General features: G+C 37.5%; 1 protein-coding gene across 3 annotated transcripts in view; it reads right to left on the bottom strand.

Annotated features, from left to right (window-relative positions):
* SPAG17 (sperm associated antigen 17) overlaps positions 1 to 18,906 on the bottom strand; it is a 262,433-nt gene that overhangs the window by 137,215 nt on the left and 106,312 nt on the right. For 2 of the 3 annotated variants that reach the window (XM_027866712.1, XM_027866713.1), the window contains exons 1-5: positions 14,017 to 14,086; positions 13,372 to 13,478; positions 9,658 to 9,795; positions 9,449 to 9,562; positions 2,704 to 2,854 (exon numbers count right to left, since the gene is read on the bottom strand). In XM_027866712.1, the coding sequence (XP_027722513.1) occupies positions 2,704 to 2,854; positions 9,449 to 9,562; positions 9,658 to 9,795; positions 13,372 to 13,478; positions 14,017 to 14,068 (562 nt within the window). In that variant the 5' untranslated portion in view covers positions 14,069 to 14,086. Of the gene's footprint in view, positions 1 to 2,703; positions 2,855 to 9,448; positions 9,563 to 9,657; positions 9,796 to 13,371; positions 13,479 to 14,016; positions 14,093 to 14,752; positions 14,918 to 18,464; positions 18,668 to 18,906 lie in introns of those variants that run through there. The other variant, XM_027866714.1, reaches the window with a different exon arrangement.

Here is an 18,906-nt window from a genome sequence, read left to right as displayed (position 1 = left end):
AGAAGAAGAAGAAGAAGAAGAAGAAGAAGAAGAAGAAGAAGAAGAAGAAGAAGAAGAAGAAGAAGAAGAAGATGAAGAAGAAGAAGAAAGAGGAGGAGGAGAAATTGTAAGTCATTAGGAATAGAAAAGCTAAATGAAAAAATGATGCATGCCTTCTAGGAGCTTACTTTCAAAAGGGGGAAGTGCCTAACTGTCTTGAATAGACTTTAAGTTCAATGAGGGTAATGACTGTGTCTTAACTATCCCCTGTGGCATTAATCACACTGTTTTATACATAGTAGCTGATTAATATATCTATGAAAGGCAACAAAGACATCACTTGCAGTTAGAAATATCAAATAATAAGGATTTTTGACTTTTAAAAGCTAGAACATATTTATGAATTACAATAATTTATTGATCTTCATGAAAACTTACATATTAAGTTCATTGAGGGCATGAACAATGACCCTTCAATATTTCAAGTCACATTTGAGCTTAGCATAATACTGTCAACCTAACAGTTACTACATACATACATACATACATGTATATATATAAATAATTTTTTGATGACAATCAAGAAAACAAATTTACTGAGCCATTCAGATATGCTAGGGTCTGTGGGGTATTGTTGTTGTTGAGTTGTGTCTGACTCTTTGTGACCCTATGTGGGGTTTTCTTGGCAAAGATATTGGAGTGGTTTGCTGTTTCCTTCTCTAGCTCATTTTACAGATGAGGAGCTGAGGCAAACAGCATTAAGTCACTTGCCCAGTGTCACACAACTAACAAATGTCTGAGATCATATTTGAACTCAGGTCTTCCTGACTCCAGGCCTGGCACTGCATCCATTATACCATCTAGCTGTCTTCTGTGGGGTATACAAAGAAGTAAAAGTTATTTGGAGGGACCATACATACCAGTGTAGTAGGATACCTAACAATAAAATGCTAACTGTGAAATGTGTGGTAAAGAGACTAAATCTATTAGAGGTTCAGAGTAAGAAATCATCGTGGGCCAGAATCAGCAGTGAAAGGTAAATGGAGCGGTGAAATTTTAGCTAGGCCTTGAAGGAAGGTTAAGACTTAGGTAGGAGGAGGAAAAGTGTAAGGTAATTTCTAGCCCTTAATCTTAGGCTCTAGTAAAAGAAGAAATGATTGGTGAAGAAACTGAGACATTTGAGGGTAAAGAGGATAGATGTGAAAACACATAATACGTGGTCTTGTTTTCCTCAGTAAAATCATAAATATGTCCTGCTAAAAGTATGGCTGGCAAAGTAGAGTGTAAGCTCTTCTAGGGCAAGGACTTTCTTTTGTATTTGGGTCTCCAATCAATCAATCAATCATTCAATCAATCAATCAACAAACATTTATTAAGTCCTTAATATGCATTGGAATCTATGCTAGGTTCTGGGCATATGAAGGCAAAAAAAAATATTTCCTGCCCTCAAGAAGCTTACATTCTAAATGGAGATATAATATGTATATATGTAATTTTGAAAAGAAGGTGTTGGCAACTGGGGGGCAGGAGTTGTGGTCAGAAAAGTCTTCATTTAGAAAGTGGCATTCTTCATTCAGCAATTCTCCTTTGTTTAGAAGGAGGCTTCTAAGAGAAAGAAGTGAAGAAGGAAGGCATTCCACAGAGAAGGAAGTACCTGTCAGATTCCATACGTATAATAGCAAGAAAGCTAGTTTTTTCTTGACTGTATAGTATGTGAAGATAAATAAGGTATAATAAAGTTGGAAAGCATTTATGTATGACAGAGCCCGTGGATTTTTAGTGAGCAGAGGAATGACGGTCAGATCCGTGCTTTAAGGAAGATCACTTTGCAAACTGTGCACAGGATGGTTTATAGGGAAAGGAGAACCGTGAGTCAGGGAAACTATTGCAATAGTCCAGGTAAGAGGTAATGAGGGTCTGGTACACAGTAGGTGTGTAATAAGTGCACATTGATTGATTTTCAGTGTCAAGAGCCCTGAGAGACATGGAGAAATTTTGGACTGAGATTGCTTCAGGAAATACTCTATGGAATTAACATGAGTAAGTAAGATTTCTGAGCATGTCAAAGCCCAGATGAGTTAGGGAGCATAATTTTGAAGGGGTTAAACTGAAGAGTCCAAGAATGGCAAAGTCAGAAAGGACTTCAGAGGACTTTAGTCCAGCCCCGCCCTGAGTTCCTGACCTCTCTGTTTTTCCATTTCAGCTATTTCCTACACTCCCTTACTGCTATTCACTGCTTGACTGTCAGACTAAGGAGAACGTTTTCACTTTGAAAGGCAGCTTATCCATATGAGATTTTCCAATTACTGATTAAAGGAATTAAATGATAAAAGGTAATTCATGTTCCATGCTTTTTGCTCAAAGGAGAATTTTGGGACTAGTTTAGTTGAGTGGAGTATTGTCACTGATAAAACATTACTTAGAACATCACAGCTATTCAAAGCGAAAAAATAGCGATTCAGCATAAGTTCTCTGTTTCAGACTCAGAAAACTTTTCAGCAATGAAACTTTATATATGTATGTATACATACATGAATTACGTATATGTACTATATATTATATATAATATATTAAATTAATATATAATCTACACATTAAATTATATATGTTGTGTATATATACATATATAGATTTAATCTAATGTCTCTCTCACACACACACACTCATATACACACACACCTGTGAACAAAGGAGTACAAACTAAAAATTAAGACATTTATTCACCATTAGTACAATAGTGCATGAGTTCATGAATTGTAGCCAGACGTTTGGTGTTATTCCACAAAGGAGGCAAAGGGAATTGAAGCAGTTTCCACAGTGGTAACTTGGCCTGCATCTCCTGCTCAATTTGTACTGGGTCAAAATTCTTCTGGGCCTGATACAAAAGAATAATGTGACAGAAACCATTAAAGTCTCCCAAGAAGGTAAGCTGTCAGGAACCTTATAAATATGTAGAATGTAAAACATGATATTCCTTACACTCATTATTTGAGGATGGGGATATCAATAGTAATTGAAGAGGACAAACGATTAGTATTTTGCTGAAGGTCAAAAAAGCATGGTTTTTTTGGTGGGTTGTTTTTTTTTTGGCCAGAGTTTCCTGGCACAGGGAAAGAACTAAATCTTCATCTGCATTGACAGACTGCCAAAGGCTGATATGCATTAATCTTTCCCTTCTCCAGATCCTTTCCTGGCCTCCATTGGCTTTTGTAGCAACAGATGCTAATTAAAAGCAAAACACCTCAACATCTCAACAAGGTCCATCTTGGCAAGTGAAGTCCATTGGTGTGCTACTGAGGAACTGGTTAAGGCAGTTCTATTGTGAAGGAAGAATTCTTGACTGACTTTATTTCTCACCATTTTGTCTAGCTCAGGGCTCATATTGTAAACAGTCACTTCTTACAACTTAACTTTATAACTTGAAATTATTTTGATTTCAACTAATGCTGGATCATTTCTATAATGGACAAGCACAACTCATTTTCCTCAGTGGATTAATAGTTGGCCCATTTCTGAAATGCTTTCCTTTCTCGCCTCCACTTTGTAGGACCCTTAGCTTCCTATTAAGGTTCAGCTCCAATGAAACTTCATACACAAAACCTATACATTTTCCCCATTTTATTTTTCAATTAACAAGCATTTATTTTATCTCCCTCTTGTCTACCTCCAATTTAAAAATTAAAAAAGAAAAAAATCCTTGAAACAAATACCATAGTTAAGCAAAACAAATTCTTGCATTGTTTTTGTCCAAAAATGTCTGTCTCACTCTGCTTCTTTTTAAAAATTATTCTGCATCTCAAATCTATCACCTCTTTATCAAGAGGTGAATGATAGAGTTCTTTATTAATCTTCTTGAATCATGATTGATCATTCCACTGATCAAGGTTCTTAAATCTTTCCAAGTATTTTTTTGAACAATAATGTATTATAAACTGTTCTCTTGGGTTTGCTCATTTCACTCTGCATCAGTGTACACAAGTCTTCCCATATTTCTTTGAACCTATCCCCTTCATAATTACTTTTTCAAAAATTTTAAATGTTTTTTTTTTATTTTTAGGCAATTAGGATTAAGTGACTTGCCCAGGGTCAAACAGTTAGTAAGTGTCTAGTGTTTGGTTGGAGGCTGGATTTGAACTCAGGTCCTCCTGACTTCAGGGTTGGTGCTCTATCCACTGTGCCACCTAGCTGCCCCCATAATTTCTTATTTGACAATAGTATTCCATTATATTCATGCACCATAATTGGCTTAGCCATTCCCCAGTTGATGGATGCTACTTTAGCTTCCAATTCTTTGCTATTACAAAAATAATTGCTTTAAATACTTTTTAACATATGGGTCCTTTTCATCTTTGATTTCTTTTGGGAAATAAGCCTAGCAGAGGTATCATTGGGTCAAAGGGTATGCATAGGTTAGGGACTTTTTGAACATAGGTAAAAATTGCTTTCCTGTGAATTACTTCAATCAGTCATTAGTGCATTAATGTGCCTTATTTTCCCATTGGCCCTCCAACATTTGTCATTTTCCTTTTTTGTCATCTTTGCCAATACAAAGTGCAATCTCCTAATTGTTTTAATTTGTATTTCTGTAATTATTAGTGATTTACAGCATTTTTTAATTGTCTTATGGTTGTTGATGGCTTGCATGTTCATATCCTTTGATCAGTTGTCAATTGGGAAATGGCTCATTCTTATAAATTTGAATCTACTTATTTATCTTGGAAATGAGAACTTTATCAGAGAAACTTGCAGCAAAAATTTTCCTCCACCCCCTTTCTTAATTGTTTCCCTTCTAATTCTAGTGGTATAGTTTTATTTGTTCATAATTTTTTACATTTTATATCATTAAAATTGTCCTTTTATTTTCTATGGTCCTTTTTCTCCCGTGTTTCATCACTAACTCTTCACATATCTATGGATCTGAAAAAAGTTCCTTCTATGATCCTCTAATTTGTTATTGGCTTTTTATATCTACCTGATACTAATCTTGGTGTATTGTGTGAAGTGCTGGTCAAAGCCTAATTTCTGCCAGATTACTATCTAGTTTCCTTAGCAATTTGTATGGAATAATGAGTCCTTGACCCAGTAGTTGGGGTCTTTGGGTTTATTGCATATTAGAATACCAGCGTCCATTTGCTTCATATATCATATACCTAATCTGTTTCACTGATTGGCCTCTCTATTTTTCAACCAGTACCAAATCATTTTGTTGATTACTAATTTATTACATGGTGTGAGATATAGTACAGCCAGACTTCCTTCTGGCCACTTTATTGTCTTATTTGCTTTGAGATTCTTTATCTTTTGTTCATCCAGATGGATTTCCTTATTATTTCTTCTAGCTTTATAAAATAATCCTTTGGTAATTTAATTGGTAGGGCATTGGATAAATAAGTTAATTTAGGTAGTAGTATCATTTTTATTTTATTGGCTTGGTCTATGCATAAGCAATTAGTATTCCTTCAATCATTTAGGCCTGTCTTTATATCTGTAAAGAGTATTTTGTAGTTGCATTCATCTAATTCCTGTTTGTTTTGGTAGGTAGATGCTCAAGTATTTCATACATTTCTCTTTCTATATCTTCCTACTGAGTTTTCTTATAAATATAAAGAAATGTTGATAATTTATAAGGATTCATTTATATCTTGTGAAGCTTTTGAGGAAGTTATTAGTTGTTTAAATTAATTTTAGTTGAATCTCTAGGATTCTCTATATCATAAAATCATCTGCAAAAAGAAATAATTATTTCATCTTAGCTTTTGTGTATTCTCTAATTTTCTTTTTCTTATATTATTTCTCTAGCTAGCATTTCTAGCATTGTATAAAATGGTAGTGATAATAATGGGATTCTTGCTTTACCCCGATCTTACTGAAAAAGCCTCTAGTATACTCCTCTTACATATAATACTAGTTCTACAAAGCCTATCCTGATCCCACCAGTTCCTAGTGCCTTATCCTCTCTAACCTCCATTCTCATCAATGCCTCATAGAATATCTCTCTTTTTTAAAGATACAGCTCAAAGACCACCTTCAATAAGTAGCTTTTTCTGATTTTCCCAATCACTAGTGCCCTCCTTCCCAAATTCCCTTGTATTCGACTACTTTGTATTTATTTCATATATATACATATACACACATATATATGTATATGTGTATATGTATATGTATATGTGTGTGTATATATATGTGTGTGTGTGTGTGTGTGTGTGTGTGTGTGTGCATCTCCTCCATTAGAATGCAAGCTCCTGGGGAGTAGGGATTGTTTTTAATATATATCTATATTATATATATCTATAAGCTTATATATATGTATATATAAGAAATCTCTACTCCCAAGGATATATATATATATATACACACACATATATATATATTTAATCCCTACTCCCAAGGATGTATATACACACACACATATCACATCATATATAAACACATTTATATATTACATATACTCTATATAGCACATTATATACATATATACATATTATATATGGTTTATATAATATCAATATATATTTATATGTGATATTATATACATATACACATATGATAAATAAAAGGCAATGCAGGTTTAAGCTTTAGTAGCATGAAATTGCACTGACTTTTCGACAGACACCCTCTATATAGAACTTTGTAAACTTCAATCAGCAAGCATTTATTGAGTACCTACTATGTGTCAGACACTATTTTGAGTGTTGGGGGCACAAACACAAAGAAGGAAATAGTCTCTATTCCCAGGGAGCTTGGCGTAAGATGGGATGTTGTATGGGAAAAACAAAGAAAAGTCCAGTTTGGCCAGATAATGGTGTGAAGATGGAGGAGTGACGTCCAATGAGATTGGAAAGATAGGTTGGTACCAGTTGTGGAGGGTTTTAAAAGCTAACCAGAGGAGTTTATGTTTGATCCTAGATGTAATAAGGTAGCCATTGGGGTTTGTTAAGTAGTGAAACAATCATTTTGACAGCAGTGTATAGAGTGAGCTGGAATGGGAAGAGATTTGAGGCAGGGAGACCAATTAGGAGGCCACTGAAATAACCTAGGAGCTTCAATAGCACGGTAGCTGTTTGCATAGGTAAGATATATGTATATACACACATGTACATACATACGTACATGTTTATGTATATGGTATATGTGTGTATATCTAAATATATATGATATTGCAGAAGTAGAATGGCAAGATTTGTCATATGATTAGATATATGAGGGGAGAAAGAGGAAGGAGATGAAGATAATGTCAAGATTATAAAGCTAGGAGACTGGAGATTTAAGCTTTATTAGTTTAAAACTGCATTAAGACTTTTGGAACACCACACACATGTGTGGGTGTGGGTATGTGTGTATGTGTGTATGTTTGTGTATAGGTGTGTGATATGTGTATAGGTGCATGTAGATATGTGTGTGTACACATCATTTGAACCTCATGTCAACCCAATGAAGTAGGTGCTATAGGTATTATTATATTTATTTTACAGATGAGGAAACAGATTGAGAGAGGGAAACCCAGAGTTACATAGCAATCGAAGCATTGAGAGTAGGTTTTGAATCCAGGTTTTCCTGACCCCAAATCTAATACTCTATCTACTACATCAAATTCATTAAGATTGTATTTAGAATGGTGAATGTAAAGTTGTACTTTTGGCTTTTAAAAAATCAAATTCTTGTGTATGAGACAGTGGAAGGCTGGCTAGACAACATTTCCTGTGAGGAAGGGTCTTAGTAGACTGCACGCTCAATATAGTGACATAGCAGTCAAAAAAACTAGTGTGATATTAGGGTGCATCATTAGCAACGTAGTATCCAGAAAACCTCTCGCCTGGACTATTGCATGAGTCTCCTCACTGGTCTCCCTGCCTCCAGTCTCCACTATTTCCTGTCTCCTCCAACTCATTTTCCATACAGTTGCCAGAGTCAGACTCAGATTGGACTGTCACTACCTACAGAAAAATCTGTAGGGCTTCAAGGATAAAATCCAAACTCTTCAACCTGGCACATAAAGCTATTCCTTCACAACACAGTTCTTACTTTTCTTTCTAGTCTTCTTTCATGTTAGCCCCATTTAAATCATACTGGCTTGCCGTTCCAGGAAACACATCCCACAGTTTTGTTTTATTTTATTTTATTTTATTTTATTTTATGCTTATTGATAGTGCCTAGCACTAGCTAGTTAATAAATACTTGTTAAACAGTATTAAGTGAGGCTAATAATAATTACACTATACTTGGCTATGATCAGGCCACTTCTGCAACATTTTCTTCAGTTCTGTTTACATTTTGTGAAGGACAGTGGCAAATACAGGTGTAGCCAGATAGAGGGGAAAGTAGAGAACATTCAATTCAGGAAATATTTATCAAATGCCTCCTGTCCAAAACACTGCACTAGATGTTGGAGAATATAGGGAGAAGGGAATAAAATGCCTACTATGTGCTGGATGCTATGATAAGCACTTTTATTTTTTTACAAATATTATCTCTTTTGATCCTTATAACAATCCTGGGAGGTAGGCGCTATTGTTGACCCCATTTTGTAGGTGAAGAAATTGAGGCAAAGAGACATTAAGTGACTTGCCTAGGATCACACAGCTAGTAAATGTCTGAGGCTGGATTTGAATTCAGCTCTTCCTGACTCCAGACTCAGTGCTCTATCCACTGCATCACCTCGCTGCTTCTACAAGGATAATATAGTTTTTATCCTCAAGGAGTTTCTATTCTACATGTACGAAGATAAATAAATATGTGTATATATATATATATATATACACACATTAACTTGAGAAGGGAGAAAGAGGAATAAACTTGGGAGTGAAGTGGGGAATGATTTTGATTATGACTAATACAGAATTGCGATTTTGGTAGTATAGAGAAATCTAATGAAAAAATGCCTTCTTCCAAAGCAAATTGGCAACTCTTCTACAACTTCTAGTTTTAAAAAGAATTTCCTGGGACACTGGGAAGCTAAATGACTGACCCAGAATCACAAATTTAGTATGTGATACAGGCCCAACTTAAATTCAGGTCTTCCTGGTTCCCAGACTAGCAGCCACCACAACAGGCTGTCTATCATCATCATCATTATCATCATCACCATCAGAACTATTATCATCACCATTACCATCACCATCATCATCACCGTCATCACCACCATCATTACCATCACCACACCACCACCACCACCACCACCATCCTCATCATCTTCATCAACTTGTATGGAGGATAGGACCTAGACTCTGTGATTGAATTTAAGGAACTTTTGGGTGGGAACACTCCTGTAACCAAAGTAGGTTGGCACCTTTCCTACGATATATAATTGTGAAGAATACTATACAGTAGAGCACTGAGATTAAATGATTAGCTCAGGATCACACAGCTGGTATATCAGAGGTGAGGATTTGAACCCAGGTTTTCCTGCTTTCTATCCACTATACCAGGTCTCTCACATTGTATGTCTAATAATAATATTAATAATAATTACCCTTAGTACATGCTTCTTGTGACCTTGTGCATCATGGTAATTCAATATGAGAGGACCTTTCTGATCTGCTTTTCTCTCTCTCTCATCTTCAGGTAAGAATATACGATGCAGATTCTGTTTAATGGCAAATCACATATTAGATTTTAAAAAGAAACTTTGAATATTCTCCAGTGGTGGAGGTGAATGGGATAACACAAACCCATACTTACCTCTTTTTCAGACTCTGTGAGACAGAGAGATGGCAGGATTGACACAATGTGAGCTGCAATCTTGGGATCTAACCCATCTTCTCTGGGTATGGGTGGCATCAAGCTAGGTGGGAGAAGTTCACTCTCTGTTGCCACTATCTGTTAAAAAATAAAAAAATATTTATTTCCCTTCAAGAGAGTAGCTGTCCTAATGACCAATTCTTTGATGAAATTCCATAATTCAGAGGAAAAATAAAACAGTTGCTATAAGTAGAGGATCAGTAATTGTGAAAATGAGCAGATAAGTGGGAATACACACTAAGTTCTTATTGTACATACAACTGGAAAAAATTATACAATGAGAAGCACTGTTACTACTACTATAGAAATAAGAATATATAATTATTTCTTTTTTTCAAACTTAAACTTTTCTCTTAAAAATCTCAACATCTACACATTAGCTTTTTAAACTTTGCAAGTGATGAGTAAGTAAAATTCTCATCTAAATGGAGAAACTGAGGCAGTGCAGTACAGTGGAATTAAGTCTAAAGTCAGAAATATTTGAGTTCAAGTCCAGAATACATGACCATGGGCAAATCACTTAACCTCTCAGTGCCTCAGGCATCTCTCTGATACTATAAGTTACAAAACAACTGAGAGCAGTGTAGGAAGGAGGTCCTTCCCTAAGAATTCTCCTACCCCAATGAAATCTTTAGTTCAGACAAAAAAAGAAAATCATGAAACTGAAGTCCAGAAAGATGAAATCCTTTTAAAATTTAAGAAGATATGATGTTGGGGGGCATTGTCTCCAAAGACAAAGACCATAATTCCTCTAAGATTGATAGATGATATTTGAGAATGGTGGGGAAGTTAATTACCCTGCAAGCATCTTAGTTGAGAACTTTTCTGCATTTAGCTAGGCTGGTCCTTGGAAAATAAAGATCCTGTCTATCATTGGGGTTATACTCAAAGCTTTTCTAGCTTCACACAATCCATTAGAGATTGTGCTACACTGTCATAGTCTTCAAGAACCCAAGGCCATATTGATCTCATGATGATGCAATGGAGTAATCCTTTGATAGAAGGAAAATAACTGGCTTATATTTATGTAGTAAGCCAGGGGTCAATCATGATAGACAGTCATGATTTTCATCAATGTGAACACTACTTCTATTCATGTAGAAATCTCAATTCTTCTACCACTCAGTAGAAGTCTCTGAGGAGGCTCTAAAACGAAATATCACTATTGTAACCAACCAGGTGAAGAGATTTTCCAAACTTTGTGAGACTGGTTCTCTGATGATCAGAATATTATCCATCACTGGGTCTGTCCTGATGATAATAGCTTCTTTTAGATAGTACTCCATGGTTAATAATATCTTAATACTATAATTCTTGAGTAGATCTCCTCGATGTACGTATAATATATGACAATATAAATCACAACCTATCCATGCCTTAGTATCTTCTGAGATCTTGTCCATGATTTCTCAAAAATCCCACTAAGGGTGGGGGAGAAGACCACTTAGCATGGTAATATGATGAGGGAACATAGTTTCACAGTCTTCCACCATCTTCTACTGTTTCATAGTCTCCCGCTATCTTCTTCCCAAAGGTTCTGAAAACAGGTAGTGCCATGGCTGTCATTTATCTTTCCCTTGCAAGTAGAGCCAGGGTTTGATGTTTGATATGGTTTCTAGGCTCTTTTTTATTGTGACAATACTTTGTCAGTTGTCTATGTCAAAGCACTTTCTTTATTTCATACTTTCCAGCATCTATATATACTTTGTTTAACTATGTTGTTGCAGCTATTTTAGAATGGCATGTCCTCTCAAAATTCCACCCAATCCAGATCATGGTGATTGTTGTTATTGGTCACAAGGTCATTCTCCCTCCTGAAAGAGTTAGGCACCATCTTCCTTTATTTCCCAAATCTCGCTCTTCTCCTGGGAACTTCCATATTCATACTGATGATCTCTCAAACTCTCTAATGTCCCAGTTTTTTAGTCTCCTTAAATCCAATTAACCACTCCTTTATTTCACCTCAGCTACACTAAAAGATGGTCATGCTCTGGATTTTACCATTAGCCACAATTGTTCCATTTTATTGATAAAATCTCTTGACACTCCTCTGACCATAACCTCCTAATCATTCCAACTCTTTCTCTGCCTCACCTCTCCAAAAACTATACCTTACTCTCAACTCAGTGTCTAATTTCTCTAGTCAGTATTTTCTTATGTTATTACTCCTACTTTTAATTTACTTTCCTCCAATCTTGAGCTCATAGTCAATTCAAATCTAATCTTGAAGCCCTTATCCCTTTGTTTTATTTTCCCTTATCCCATACCAAACCTCAGCTCTATATTACTCCCATCATCTACTTTCTCTGCTTTTACTCACGTGCTGATGAATGGAAATGGAGGAAATCACATAATAGTGATACAAATTCATGTTTTCCAACTTTAATTGGGCCATCATGGCATCAGGACAGTCCATTTATTTTTCTCTAATCATTTCCCTATCTCACTCCCCACAGAAGCTATTTCCAATCTTCTTTCTGTACTTAAGCCTTTCAGTCTTCCCACTTCCTTCTTAGCTGAACACCTCACCTCTTATTTTGAGAAAATTGAATCCATTCTCTGTGAGAAAATTGAATCCATTCTCTGTGCATTCCCTCTTCTCTTTATCTCAAAACTCCCTCATATCATCCCCTTCTCTTTCCTCCTTTCCTGCAGTCTCTGATAAAGAGATGACCCTTCTTCTAGCCAAGGCTAACCCTTCTGCATATGCCCTGGATCTTATCCATTCCCATATATTCCAACAGCTTACGAACTCAATTATTACTGTCCTCCCCCAGCTCCACTCTCATCTTCAACCTCTCCTTATATACTAGAACCTTTCCTTATGCCTTCAGACATGTCTAAGTCACTACCCTCCCCTTAACTAATCTTCACTAGGCCCTACTACCCCCTCAAGCTGAATCTTATAACTCCCCCTTGTCAGAGAAATAACTAGAGAAAGCTGCCTACATTCATTTCCTCCTTTTCCTATCCACTCACTGACTCCTCAATCCTTTGCAATATGGCTTTTGATGTCATCACTCAGTACTTTTTCCAGTATTAACAATGATCTCTCAATTGTCTAATCTGATGGTCTCTTCTGAATCTTCATCTTTCTTGACCTATGTGCTGTTTTTGAAGAGGACCTGGAAATGAGTGTATACTCTCTGAAAGCTGGTAGCCAGAAGAACCAGGATCTCTGCTTTCCCAAGCTCTTGCTGACTCTACCTCTCATGCAGGCATGAGAACATCTAGTAATCCCTCTCTACCAGTGAATAGAAACTTAGCAAATGGGTTTGAGTCCTGAGGTACAATAGGATTATAAATATAGAGCTAGAAGGGACCTCTATCTAAACCAACCCCCCTCACTTTAAAGATGGGGAAAGAGAGGCCCAGGTAAGATGACTTGCCCAAAGTCAAACAACAGATAATAGAAGAACTGGTAATTGAATCCAGGGCTTCTGACTTCAAGTCTTGTCCCCCATATAGATGATTAAACTTCTCTCCCCCCCCCCCATAATCATTGCCTCATTTTTATCCTCATGGGGGCTTCAGGAAGCAAGTAAAAGCAGATTTCACTATCAATCAGTCCTTGATTTACAGATGAGTAAACCAAAGCATAGAGAGATTAAGTGACTCGCTGAAGGTCACAAAGTTGGAGAAATGATTACTCACCTGTTCCAAGATGCCGTTAAGTATCAAAGGCACAGAGATGAATTCTTCAGGAATCTGTTCCATCAAATCATTGTAATATCTCATATCCACTTCAGTAGAGAGGAAACCTATTGTGTAACAGAAATGATCCACTGCACTATTAAGCGGTATTCTCCGTTAGCATTTCATTCGTGGGCGGAAGTCTTTGCTATACTAGAGTAATTGGCAAGAAAGGAGTTTGAGGATAAGAAAATCCTCTGGATGGCTGCTCCTCCTGTTCACACACTCAATGTTCAAGCCACATTTAACATCTCTTAACTGCATGTATGTACCCTCCTTGCCTCTGCTCACCCAACGTGAAATGCACTTTGGCACCCATCTCTCAGAGTCCTTGTATATCTCCAAGCCTCAGCTTAGGGTCGCTTCTTCTGAGAAGCCTTCCTTGACCCCACCCCAACTCCACCTAGTTGCTAATACTCCCACTCTCCTCGAATTTGCTTGCATTTTTTAACCTGTGAATATAATCTCTTTGAAGGAAGGGCCTGCTTTCTTTTTGTCTTGTCTCCGGTACTCAGTGCAATGCTTTGTACAGTGTAGGAACTGAGTGGTTGTTTTATCGAAGCGCTGAGCTGAACTGAATCTGAACCCGTAAGGTTTCATACGTACTTTCTTGTGTTAGTTGTGATTCATCCGTCGGTGGTTTCTTCTTTGCTGACATGGCACCTGAACTTGCAGACGCTCCCTAAAAGAATCACCCAAGCAATTGGGCCAAAAGAAATGCTCTTAGATACTGGTAATGTCTTTTTTCAGATAATATTGATGGTGCTTCGTAACCTGTCTGGGTCACTACATCTATCACCCAATTATCTGTCTAATGTCAGACTACAGTGGAGGGGAAACTATTGGAATCAGGGGGAGCCTGTGATGGAAAGGGACACTTCCTGCTTTCCTGACCAAAGTGACTGATTGATTTTAGGGAGGGCCAGAACATTAGGAACTTTTCTCCTGTGTGATAACCCTAGATTTGGCCAAGTGTTGGGCCATAATGAGGTGGCTGAGAGTCAGGGAAATCTTCCCCTATTAAAAATCAGAAATGGAAAGTGAAATTGAAATGAAAAACTAATGTTGTATCATTGTGACATATGTGTGAAATCAAGTGCCTGAGATAAGGTAGTTGGCAGCTACCTCTTATCCCTGACCACATTGCTTTAGAGATGTGCCAGAGACTCCTGTTACTCTTCCCACCCCATCATCCTTCTTTTACCTCTTGAAGGGGCATCAATTTATCTCAGGTATTTTCACAGTTTATTCTTCCACACAACATTCTGCTATACCATACCATAAATCAGGAAAACAACCTTCTTTAAATGGTCACTCAACCTTTCAAGGAAAGAGAACGTGCTACCTCGGGAGTATAAGGGATGTCCAGATGAGCTCTGTCACTTAAGACTTGGGGGACGTTAATAAGTTTCATATTTTCTAAGTAGTTCAGGTGCTGCCGCCTCCAATCCAGGCTGTCATATATCAAGCAAGCGATGACTTCAAAAAGTTCGGTACCAAGGTCCAGCTATAGGGGGAAATGCCATAGGGACAGTAATCAGTTTTGTGTGATGAAGCAAAGCTCAGGAAATATCTCTGTAGCTACCTAATGCCATAATTGTTAAGCTAGCCCCCACCTGCACATATATCTTTCTTTTCTGCTATTGTTATAGTAATCAATAATAAACAAACACTGATTGAGAACCCATTACATTCCAGGCATAATGCTAAGTGCTAGACACCAATGAATTGCAGAACCACCACATTGCAGAAGTTCATAGTTGAAATGGGCATCTAATCATAGCGTCATAGGACCATAGACAACTGTTCTAGGTTACAGGGACTTCAGAGTTCATGTGGTCCAATACCCTTATTTTACAGATGAAAGAACTGAGGCCTAAAGAGCTCAAGTGACTTGCCCAAGGTCATAGAGGTAGTAAGTGTCAGAACTAGGATCTGAGTTCAGATTTTCTTGCTCCGAGCTCAGTACCCTTTCACTGATGCCATGTTGTTCTCAGAGGCCATTTGGTTTAACCATATACCTCTGGGGAAGTGAGAACCACTGCTTCTCAAAGTGGTGCATTCACTTTTGAGATGAGTATAGCTCACCTGAATCCAAACTGATCACAAGTATGGCACAAAGAAATGATTTAGTAGGGATGAGAGCTTTTGAATAACTAAAGCAACTGCTAGAGCTTTCTCTCTGCCAAAAATAGAGTGGCAGAAAAATTCTTGACTTGTCTTAAAGAATATTCCATCCTTCAAAAAGTGGAAGAAATAACAAGGAGAATGGCTATTCTGGCCTTGACTTTGATCAATAAAGACAAACTGGTTGCTTGAAGTAGAAATGATGGGAGCCTTGGAAGTTCCACCTTGGAATTCCTTGTAAAAATGAGGAAGAAAGATGGTAGAGTCTGCCATGAAACTTAGACTTTGGAAGAGCAACTTTCACAGGGTTCAAAGAATGGAAACTGCTTAAAAGCAATTTCATCACCACACTTCTAAGACAGGCACTCCAAACATTGTTATCCTTTAACTGTACAACTAAGAAAACTGATGTCCAGAAATGTGAGGTGGTTTGCCTAAGGCTGGAGAGTTGGTAGAAAGCAGAGGCAATATTTAAACTCAAATCTTCACAGTTCAAGATTCTTTCCACTATACCAGACTTCAAGGAACAATGTATTTGTGGCTTTGACCCATAACCAAAGAGTCACCATATTTACAGCATGCTGCCTGCAATCCTGTCAATCTCCTTCTACTGGAACCTTAAGCTGTGCCCCTGGTATGCTGAATTAAAATATTCTGTCACATTAATAGACCTTTGTGGTTGTTGTTTAGTCAATAAGTTGTGACTGACCTTTCGTGACCTCATTTGGGGTTTTCTTGGCAAAGATACTGGGGTGGATTTTCATTTCCTTCTCCAGTTCATTTTACAGATGAGGAAACTGAGACAAACAGGGTTAAGTGACTTGTTCAGATGTCTGAAGCCAGATTTGAAATGACTTCAGGCCCAGTTCTCTATCCGCTATACTACCTAGTTGTCCCTAATAGACACTACAAGTATCTAGTAGATGGGCTTTTCTCTTATCTTGTCCAAAACTAGGCCATTCCTATCCCACTGGAATTAATTTTCTTGCATGAATTGTTTGTTTTTCCATTAGACTGTAAACTCCTTGAGAACAAGGATTCTCTTACTTGAATATATTTGTATCCCCAATGCTTTGCACAATGCCTAGCATATAGCGAGCACTTAAAATTGTTATATCTATCTATCTATCTACTAATAATAGTGCTATTAAGTTGATCTGGATTTGAACCCAGGTCTTTGTGATTCTAAGTGAGAAGGCCAAGTCCTACTAAACTATATTTTATTAGATTTGGTTAAGGGCAGAACAAAGATGGTGGATTAGTAGGAAGAAGTACAGCAAACTCCCCTTTAAAACTCCTCCAAATAGATCAAGAAAATGTTTCAGAGGGGCAGCTAGGTGGCGCAGTGGATAGAGCTCTGGCCTTGGAGTCAGGAGGACCTGAGTTCAAATCTGACCTCAAACACATAACACTTACTAGCTGTGTGACCTTGGGCAAGTCACCTAATTCCATTGCCTAGCCAAAAAAAAAGAAATGTATCAGACATATTTCCTATGGGGAAATCCAAGAAAAAGTCGCAATGAGACATATTTCCCAGCCCAGATCAGCACAAGGAGATAGAGAAAGAGGTCTATGCACCTGGGTCCCAGATCTGGCCAGGAGCTCCTGGTACAGTTCATTATAGCACTCAGGGAAAGGCTATGAATTAGGGCAGTAGTGGGGCACCAGTGGCCTTGAGGCCACATGTGGCCCTCTAGGTCTTCAGGTATGGCCCTTTGACTGAATCTAAACTTAACAGAACAAATTCCCTTAATAAAAGGGTTTGTTCTGTAAAACTTGGACTAAGTCAAAAGGTCACACCCAATGACATGTAAGGCCATATGTGGCCTCGAGGCCACAGCTTCCTCACCCCAGAACTAGAGCAAGAGGAGGTCTCATACCAATATGGGGCATCCCTCAGACACGTAGTGGGGCATTGTTACAGAAAGAGGTGCCAACAGCGCCTTTGTTGTCCACTACCCAGTTCTGGGTCACTGATTCAGGGTGGACTGAGGAGATGACCTATACCCAGGGTCGTTGTTCCACCCAGGTCACATACATACATACATACACACACACACACATACATACACACACATACTTACACACACACATACATACTTACATGCATACATACTTACATACATATACACTCACATACATACACACATACTTACATACATACATACTTACATACACACTTACACACATACATACATACTTACACACACATACTTACATACACACATACATACCTACATACATGCATACATACATACATACATACATACTTACTTACATACATACATTCCACTGATCCACATTGTTTCTCTAGAAATCTTTTCACAAGAAAGGCAACTATTCTTAGAAGCACTGCTATTTGAATTGATGTCCAAACATAAGAGCACCAAAGTCGAATATCAATTAATTATTCTTGCTAGGATTATTTTATTGTTTATAAAGAAGGCACAAGTCTCTCTTCAGTACTGAGCCAAAACCAGAGGTTCATTGTTCTCTGTAGTTTGTATAGCAGGAAGAATAAATCCTGTCTTTGCTGCCTCCCAGCTCTGTGACCTTGGGCAAATCACTTTATCCCTGAACTTGATTTCTTCTTTTCATTTGTATAATTAAAATGCTTAACTCGTAGGGTTGCTGTGAGGAAAATGATTTAAAAACTTAAAATGCTCTCTAACTATGAGTTTTCCTTAATATTATTTTAGTCTGCTTCATGGCCTTTGCCATAGAAACAGCACAGAAACTTTGGAATCAGGCTATATCCATTACTGAGTACTTCATGAATAGACAGAGAAGATAATAGTCACTGCACCAATCACAGTGTTTTGTACTTAGTAGCTACTCAATAAGTCTTTGTGGAATGAATAAATTAAGTACGTGTATCCATGGTTACAAATGTTCAGGGATGGTCCCAGAGAGGAAAAGCTACTAACCACTAGTTCACCGTCTGTCCAATCTACAGGAAGGAACTCTTCCCTCACCACGTGTTCAAGCCTGGCAACGTCAAAGAGATTAGTTTCAGGTTTCCCGTTATTCAGAATTGGTTCCAAGTATTTCCAGAAAATTTCAAGCTCTTTTGCTTCTTTCTCTCTCTTCAGTTTTTCGGCTTCTGTGTCTTTTGACATCGCAGACACATCTATATTAGATAGAGGACACAAAATTTTCTTGCTTAGTAGGAATTTGGTAAGACACACGTACTACAAGGTGTCTATTTGGCACCAGAATACTCCAGGAAGGACATCATTCTGTGACACTTCCTGGGATGGACTTCTCAGTACCTTAGGCAACTTTCTAAGATGGGAAGATGTAAAGCAGTTGCTGATCTCCTTGATAAAGGGAATTTCCTCACTGGGAATTTCCTACACCAATGAAATC

This window comes from Vombatus ursinus, unplaced genomic scaffold (assembly GCF_900497805.2).
Source record: "Vombatus ursinus unplaced genomic scaffold, bare-nosed wombat genome assembly UNPS02014782.1, whole genome shotgun sequence".
Taxonomy (NCBI): Eukaryota; Metazoa; Chordata; class Mammalia; order Diprotodontia; family Vombatidae; genus Vombatus; species Vombatus ursinus.
The sequence above is the reverse complement of the archived record's forward strand: the minus strand, read 5'-3'. Positions and strand labels throughout refer to the sequence as shown.